Source organism: Dreissena polymorpha, chromosome 4 (genome assembly GCF_020536995.1).
Source record: "Dreissena polymorpha isolate Duluth1 chromosome 4, UMN_Dpol_1.0, whole genome shotgun sequence".
Classification (NCBI taxonomy): Eukaryota; Metazoa; Mollusca; class Bivalvia; order Myida; family Dreissenidae; genus Dreissena; species Dreissena polymorpha.
Genome location: NC_068358.1, coordinates 102373975 through 102383124, shown reverse-complemented (window position 1 = coordinate 102383124; position 9150 = coordinate 102373975). Strand labels below are relative to the sequence as shown.

At 34.4% G+C, this 9150-nt stretch overlaps 1 protein-coding gene across 2 annotated transcripts; it reads right to left on the bottom strand.

The window, feature by feature from the left end:
* Positions 1 to 933: 933 nt before the first annotated feature.
* On the bottom strand, positions 934 to 5857 carry LOC127879094 (beta-1,3-galactosyltransferase 1-like). 2 transcript variants are annotated; one of them, XM_052425704.1, is made up of 3 exons: positions 5447 to 5857; positions 5065 to 5153; positions 934 to 2559 (listed from the first exon to the last, which is right to left on the bottom strand). In XM_052425704.1, the coding sequence occupies exon 3, from the start codon at positions 2555 to 2557 to the stop codon at positions 1463 to 1465; it is 1095 nt and encodes a 364-aa protein (XP_052281664.1). In that variant the 5' UTR covers positions 2558 to 2559; positions 5065 to 5153; positions 5447 to 5857; the 3' UTR covers positions 934 to 1462. The 2 variants fall into 2 exon arrangements, with proteins under 2 accessions (XP_052281664.1, XP_052281665.1); XM_052425705.1 differs by lacking the exon at positions 5065 to 5153.
* Positions 5858 to 9150: the final 3293 nt, after the last annotated feature.

Sequence of the window (9150 nt, the reverse complement as noted above, 5' to 3'; positions counted from 1 at the left end):
ATTATATATATATTACAATATAAATTAAAATAAAAGTTAAGAAGAACATGTGTCGAAAAATGCGAAATAAGCTAGATATTTAATACTGAAATTGAAAACGGCTGTACAGCCGAATTCGCCAGCATGTATACCATACATGTACGATGTGCATCTAAACTTAGTTTAACGGTTTATTTGAATTCCTGCAACGATATCTATTCATACGACACACGAACACTATCTCCGATCCTACTGCAAAGACGAATGCTTCTGTTATTGCAGGAAAATATGTACGTCACTATCGGCTCGGGGCGCTAATTTGCCTTTGCTTCATTTTATGAAATTCGGCTTTAATGTATAATTTTTCTTGCCTATTTTGTGTTATTGTAACATATTTTATCAATATATTACAATTAAACACATATAAAAAATCGTATATACCCGCTTTAAGACCAGTTGTCTTGATGTTTATTAGCTAGTTGGCATGTGTGGTAAGTATACCGTTTTATTGGCCTAATGTGGATTAGCCAGTTTGCTTGTGTGGTCAATTGACGGTTTGTGTCAGCCAGTTGCCCTGATGTGAGAAAGCCAGTTGGCTTGTGTGGTCAGTTGACCGTTTAACTGGCCTGATGTGGATAAGCCAGTTGGCTTGTGTGGTCAGCTGACTGTTTTATTGGCCTGATGTGGATAAGCCAGTTAGCTCGTTTGGTCAGTTGACCGTGTTATTGGTCTGATGTGGATAAGCCAGTTGGCGTGTCTGGCCAGTTGACCGTTTTATTGGCCTGATGTAAAAAATATAACCAAATTAATCTTCATAAATCGATCTTGAAAACGCTTGTTCACATATAATGCATTTGTTGAAGCACGACATTATATGCTTTACATTGAAACACGTGAACATTGCAATCAAAGAGCTCGAGTATAAAACAATAATAGAATTTGAAAAAGACAATATGTTTTTAATCCACACCTGGATTTTAATAATAACATCACTGAGTTTTGTTCAATAAAGGGGTGATGTACATTTTTTGTTGTAACATAGGTCCAATCAATTATGTACAAGAAATAAAAAGACATATTTTACATTTTTTATACTTATTTTTTTAATTATTTAGTCGATCGAGTATAAACCGCTACGCTTCTTTATCAAATACGTATATGTCACATTTTAAATAAGTAAATGTATCGCCTGTATGATATACCCTGTCGAGATATAGTGGTTGAATTCACACATGTTTTCTGTAGTTTACAGCCAACTGACAGACGACTAGCCTTTCGTAATAAACAAAATGTTGGATTGTCCCCATTGAAAGAAATATACAGTCAACAATAGCCTATTATATTGTAAATCAATGTACACAAAATCAGCCTGTGCTAAACAAGTTTTTTTTAAACGCAGTCAACACACGATACTGATGAGTGCAATGCCGCTATACATTGCAGTATACACATGAACACGGTATGACGAAGAAAAATGCTCCGTTTAAGATGCATTCTTCATTTCATTTTGAAGAGCGAGTGACCAGAACAGTTCCATTTTAGCGGATGACTTGACGTCAATAGCGAATGTCTGTACGTCGCCGCTCTCGTATGACTTCATTGCAGACGCTTCATTCAACGACATTTTCCCCTTTACGTCCATGAACGTAACATTCAAGTTTTCGGCAAGGATACCGAAATTGTACACGTCGTCTACGGGCAAGATGGGCTGTTTAAGAGAATTTTTAAACAATTCTTGAGCAGTTTTAGCAGTCATCACCACCGTATAACCAGAACAAAATGTCGGGAAATATTTCCGTCCAGGAAGCAGGTTTTCTGGGATATACCAACGACTCTTTTCCGAGCGAACTATTGGACTTCTTCCCTCCGGCACCACATGGCAAGCAATTGCAAACGAGTCCGGGCGGAGCTGGGGCAAAATAGTTCTTGTCAGTTCAAAGACGTTCACAAAGATGTCGTCATCAACCTTCATGACGTAACGAATGTGTTTGCAGCGCTCATGTATCCAAGACATTGCGGCGACCGCTTTCACCGATAAATTTCGTAAGTGTTCGTGAACATCAACTTGAATAATATCTTCGTGAACAAGCTGTTCATTATTAATCATAACCTGGTCATTAATATCGAGGGGTTTACCTAAAATAAACACGACTGTGATGGATATATTATTGACGATTTTTAAAGAACCCCATGTTTGGCGAATCAATCGCCGTCTTATAAAATTTTCCTTTTTGCTCGGAACATATACAAACAAGTCGGTATTCTTAGAACAGATTGTTTTCTTACCAGCCCAAACTACAAGTTTGGGTTGGGAATAATTATTTGAAACATATTCAGGATCCGCCGAATCGTCACTATAGACCATGAGCCTCAACATTCCAACGTAACTCTTTCTCGGTGCTGCTACTGGTGCAACCGTGACGTCACGTAGCTCATCGCCGGTGTCAACGCTCGATTTGATCGATGTGATCATGCTGATGTTGAGAAGCAGGCATCCGGAAGTGAAAGCGGTGAGGAGACAGAAGAAGCCGAGCGCACTATCTCTAGCGGTCCGGAAGTTACGTCGAGTCTTTGCCATGCCTAGAAAGAGAAATCCGTTTGTCTTCTGAATTATGTGATAGAATTACATCATTTATTTGTTAGTGATGTTTTTCATCAAAAAGGTTATTTTTATGTTAGCTAGCTTTTTATAATTAATTATGATATTTGAATGATATAGTCCAATACTCAAGAATTATTATCGTACATGGGCGTTATAAGCTGCGAAAAGTTGTGAATCCCTTTTTTGTACATCATAAAACTCTTATCAGTGAAAATTATGAGCAATCCTTGGTCTACGCGACATGAAGTGTTTACTTGTTGTTCAGTAACTATATATTTGCATATTTAACTTTAAACTAGTAAGAGGACAGTGTCGCATTGAGTTTGGTTCAAACATATTTCTATGAAATATAGTATTTAAACATGAATTAAAAAAAATCTATGAAAAATCTTTGTAAGGGTATGTTATAATTGTTTGTTACCAAAACATTTTATACTGATAATTAGAATCCTGATAAAATCGCTAGTACCGGTCTATTAAAGCGGGTATATACGATTTTGTCAAATATTTATGAATTTATATAAACTGTGTAAAAAACTTATTAAATATATATTTCAATATAAATTAAAATAAAAGTTAAGAAGAACATGTGTCGAAAAATGCGAAATAAGCCAGATATTTAATTCTGAAATTGAAAACGGCTGTACAGCCGAATTCGCCAGCATGTATACCATACATGTACGATGTGCATCTAAACTTAGTTTAACGGTTTATTTGAATTCTTGCAACGATATCTATTCATACGACACACGAACACTATCTCCGATCCTACTGCAAAGACGAATGCTTCGGTTATTGTAGGTAAATATGTACGTCACTATCGGCTCGGGGCGCTAATTTGCCTTTGCTTCATTTTATGAAATTCGGCTTTAATGTATAATTTTTCTTGCCTATTTTGTGTTATTGTAACATATTTTATAAATATATTACAATTAAACACATATAAAAAATCGTATATACCCGCTTTAAAGCAAAAGCGGGTATATACGATTTTTTATATGTGTTTAATTGTAATATATTGATTAAAATTATACATTAAAGCCGAATTTCATATAAATATATTACAATTAAACACATATAAAAAATCGTATATACCCGCTTTAAAGCGGGTATATACGATTTTTTATATGTGTTTAATTGTAATATATTGATAAAATATGTTACAATAACACAAAATAGGCAAGAAAAATTATACATTAAAGCCGAATTTCATAAAATGAAGCAAAGGCAAATTAGCGCCCCGAGCCGATAGTGACGTACATATTTTCCTGCAATAACAGAAGCATTCGTCTTTGCAGTAGGATCGGAGATAGTGTTCGTGTGTCGTATGAATAGATATCGTTGCAGGAATTCAAATAAACCGTTAAACTAAGTTTAGATGCACATCGTACATGTATGGTATACATGCTGGCGAATTCGGCTGTACAGCCGTTTTCAATTTCAGTATTAAATATCTAGCTTATTTCGCATTTTTCGACACATGTTCTTCTTAACTTTTATTTTAATTTATATTGTAATATATATATAATAAGTTTTTTACACAGTTTATATAAATTCATAAATATTTGACAAAATCGTATATACCCGCTTTAAGATGACAATTCGTTTCAAAAGAGAGCAAATCTCTTTCCAACGTTTATATGAACAAAAAGCTTCTAGATCTATAACACATGGACTAATATTTAACATAAAATAACATAAGTCCGTTAGATAAAAATATGCCTATGGAGCTTTCTATTAAAATACTTTGACATCAACTATTTATGGTCTTATAGAGTAGAATTTATTTGTTATCATAACACGTAGTTCCTTTCGAATTTAGCCGTCATATAATGTCACAATACCGCAACAATAGCGGAAAATTCACGAGAACTGTAGATCGTTAGTTGTGTGAATACCGTTGGACAACTAATAACTAAATATTCCTTACATAGATAATTAAACGTGCAATACACAAGCCTTTCACTTTGAAGCGGATAGTGATTTTAAAATCAACCAATGATATCAATTAACATAACCAATCCGGTATTTTCTTTATTGATTTGCATTTTCATAAAACACAGTTAAGAATAAAACAATTTTGTTAACCGCATAATTGACAAGCAAGAATGAAAACAAGAGCTGTCACCATAGGATGACATATGCTCCCTATAAACGCTTGACAGAAGTTATGAGCTTTTTTCGAAACCTAAACGCAGATTTCAAAACCTAAACGCGGACCCTAAGTTCAAGGTCAAGGTAACAGGGGTCAAAATTTGTGTGCGTATGGAAAGGCCTTGTCCATATACACATGCATGCCAAATATGAAATTGCTATCTGAAGCGACATCGAAGCTATGAGCATTTTTCGAAACCTAAACGCAAAGTGTGACTGAAAGACGGACGGACAGACGGACGGACGTACAGTCCCATCACTATATGCCCTCCTTCGGGGGCATAAAAAACACGCCGAATTCTCCATCGCATGTATGCACGCTCACTCACAAGTTGTTATTTGATAATGTAGGCTTTCTCGAGGATGGTTAAAGTGGGTATGCACAGCCAGTCAGCCAGCCAGCCAGCCAGTCTGGTTGCTATGGCAACAAATAAAAAACATACTGACAATGGTGGAGTTTCACCGGTAGGGGATCATATTGCTTGGCAATCTCTTGTTGTAACTTATTTTTATCAATGTATTACAATTTAACACATATAAAAATACTTTAAGTATTGTATAACGTTTGCTTTTGTTTACAATTACAAATGATTTCAAGCAAATATCAAATACAAAAAGGCTTACAAAGCCACATGAAACTCAGTACACACATCACTAGTGTCAATATTTGACGCGTTTACGAGCTTGAGACATTTGATCTGAGCAGCTTACCCACGTTTGATGTGTACACTCCACTCAAACCAAGCACTTATTACTCGCACAACTCCTTGTTATCGAAATGACTTCAGTATATTATAAAGCTGAGTAGTGTCTCTGACACGTTTTCCAGCATTTTAATTTCATTTTTTCAAACTTCCACGTATTCTGTGGTAAAATACTATCCAGTTATTCTCAACATGTACATGACGGGTGGTGTAAATTAATGTTTATCAATAAGTACTGTTCAGGTACGAGTTCCAAAGCAGTAAAATCATTGATAACATTCGCTAGCAACTTGAGTGACCTATGTGCCCATCCTGTGAGCCAATCCCTGTGTCAACACACCCTTTTGTATTTAATCCATATTGTATGTTTACACACCCTCGACGTATGGCTGTAATTATATATCTGTTTGGGGTGCAATGTCAAACTGATATGGCGAGAGGCCGCTATCTCTATGTTTGTTTAAGCCAGAGACGTAGCTCCGTCTCTGTTAAACCCATTTAAGCCTAGTGAACTCTCCCATCTTTCTAAATTGGATCAATTCATTTCCAAAATAAGGGATGTCTATTATATTTATTTCTATATTTAGAATATGTCTTACAGAAATTCCTTTAAGTAAACAGCGCAGACCCTGATGAGACGCCGCTTCATGCGGCGTCTCATCTGGGTCTACGCTGTTTGCCAAGGCCTTTTTTTCTAGACGCTAGGCATAAATGGGTTAAGCTAACGGCGTTTTATTCATCTTACGTTAGCATTGAATAGATTGTTTTTATTATAAAATTACTAGAATAATCAACTACTCACCGACGGAAAACAATCGGAAAGTATATGCTACTCAAACTTAAAAGAACGGAATAAACCGAATAATGTGAATGTGCAAATCGCAGATGCGTAAACCTTTTTTTTTATATTAATTACGAATTGATTAACTTAACCCATGACCTAATATACGTGGTGATACCAATCATGAACGGATTATGTAATAAATAATACCATTATAACTCTCTGATTATACTCCATTAATGGAGTATACTCCATTAATATGACGTTTCGGCATAATGCCTTTATCAAAACAATGGCATTTATATGTTAACTACATTTTTACATCTTTTGACTGCACAATCTAAATAACAAAGAACATGTTTTTAAACGTCAAATGACGTTGTACATGATGACGTCATAAACGACGTTATATAAAATGGCGCCAAAAATTGTAAAAATTCACCAAAAATGAAATGACTTTAATAAATACTTACATAGCTATCTCAATCTTATGTCAAATGTGTGCTTTATATATTTAATAAATTGATATTTTGTAATAAAACAATACATCATCATATTTAATTATAATTTACCTAAAACTTGTTATCATAATTAAAATAAATAGGGTAAACTTATTTAATGAATTAAATGATTTCAATCCATATCTACGTAGATCTAAATGATAATGATATTTGATTAAATAATCATGTTTACTTGCTATTCTATCTATTATTTACACATTATGGATAAGATAATTTGCATAAAGTACTATTATTTTTACATTCATTTATGTTGATGATTAATATAAAATGTTTTTCACACATATTGTTTACTAGATAGTTTTTGGCGAATTTTTACAATTTTGGCGCCATTTTATATAACGTCAGTTATGACGTCATCATGTACAAAGTCATTTGACGTTTAAAAACATTTTCTTAGTTCTTTAGATTTTGCAGTCTAAAGATGAAAAAATGTAGTTAACATATAAATTTCATTGTTTTGATAAAGGCATTATGCTGAAACGTCAAATAAAGGAGTATAATCAGAGATTTATACTTATTTAATATCCGTTAGGATAATTCAACTGAGCTAATAATAACATTGTTAGTGTCTATGACAGTCAGTGCTCCAGCTAGGCCTAAATAGAAGGGCGCCCGCCCTGCCCTTCTGAAGCTCCAACAGCCCTTCCGATGCCCCTACCTGTCCTTTTATTTATGAAAACAATAATTTTGTTTGAGACATATATACAAATTTCTAAATCTCTTATGACAATTTTAAACGCGCTTTCAACATCCTAGCCGATTGTGTAGTAAGTTCAAATTAAAGTACAATGCTTTAATATTTCGCAAGAGTGAAAATTATGTAACATATTCCAGTTGTTAAACATGTTGTTGTCAATGGTTTCAAGAATTAATTTATTTCCACAGAACTGCCAATTATGTTCAATCGTACACGTTCTGCATTCTATATGTGGGATAAACTTGTTTGGTTAATGTGCATACGGGTTGATCAAAACTGCCCGCCTAGGCTTATCAGGGACGAAAATTTACCGCTTTAATGAAATTTTTCAAAAATCCAGGTTAGGCTGACAGTGTTGTCTCTGATTAGCCTGTGCAGACTGCACGCGCTAAACTGGGATGCCACTTTACGCACATGCAGTAAACCCCCCTATCACAGAGCGCGACTCACATATATAAATAAATAATATGTGGTTCATATTATCCTTTTTTTTGTCTTGTAGCATACCTGCTGATACAGTTCAAGTAACAAATAGTTCAAACAATCAGACGACGGTTCTTGCATTCCCTACGACGCTTCAATGGCATGGACACTGAAAAATGTATTATATTGCAATACATAATTATATGTAGAAAAAAACATTAGTTTAATGATGCAATTTTTTTTTTGTTATTGTCATTATGTAATGCGCATCTGTTGTGTGCCTTCATGAGCTAAATCAATTTATTTTATTATCAATTGCTTACCACTTTGATGTAAAAAAAATATGGAAATACCCTGATTTCTCTTTAGGATTAAGTCGACATGGTTGATGCCCATTTGTTGCAGGAAATTGAAGAATTCATTCATTTGAAATAAAGTTACTATTACCAACATGTAATATTCAGCAATCTGAAATGAAAGTACATTATTTTAACGTAATAAGATATTTAAAAGACGCCATCGCGGCCGATATTGAGTAGGTTCGTGCCAGATTTACTATCCTACTTCGACGTACAATTTTTACCGATTGAAAAGACGCCATCGCGGCCGATATTGAGTAGGTTCGTGCCAGATGAACTATCCTACTTCGACGTACAATTTTACCGACCCTTGAGTGTTAGCCAATCAGAAGACCCCTTACATCTGTTGCTTTGATCCGCATGTTAAACATTCACTGCGCTATTTTCAGACTCTTTATACGATTTTTTATTTCAAAATTTGAGTCCATATTATTTGGCCTATGCTTTCTAAACAATCACGTTACCACAATAAAAAAGCGGAAGTATACACTGTGTATTAGCAACCTGCTGTGGTGATCCCTATCTTATCCCTTTGAGCGTCAAGTTATGACATATAGATCAGACATCGGCCGGTTGTCTAATAAAGTGTATAATATTGATTACTTAAACCGATTTTAGAATAAATACCGTAAAGTAGATGCTTAGTTTTAATTCTTTGTTTTTTTTTTGTTTTTTTTTTTTCAATTTTGATATTTTTATTCATTTTGTCCTCAATTAAAAAAGAGATTTGAAACATGTATTATTAATAAATATGAAGGAAAAGCGGCTCAAGAGACGAGTGTTTTGATTGGCTGTTCAGAAAATGTGTACGTCGACGTTCAAAAATGTACGTCGAAGTACAAATTTGTACTTCGACGTACAAATATATACGTCGAAGTGTATTTCATATTTGTACGTCGAAGTACAATTTTTGTACCAGTGTACAAAAGA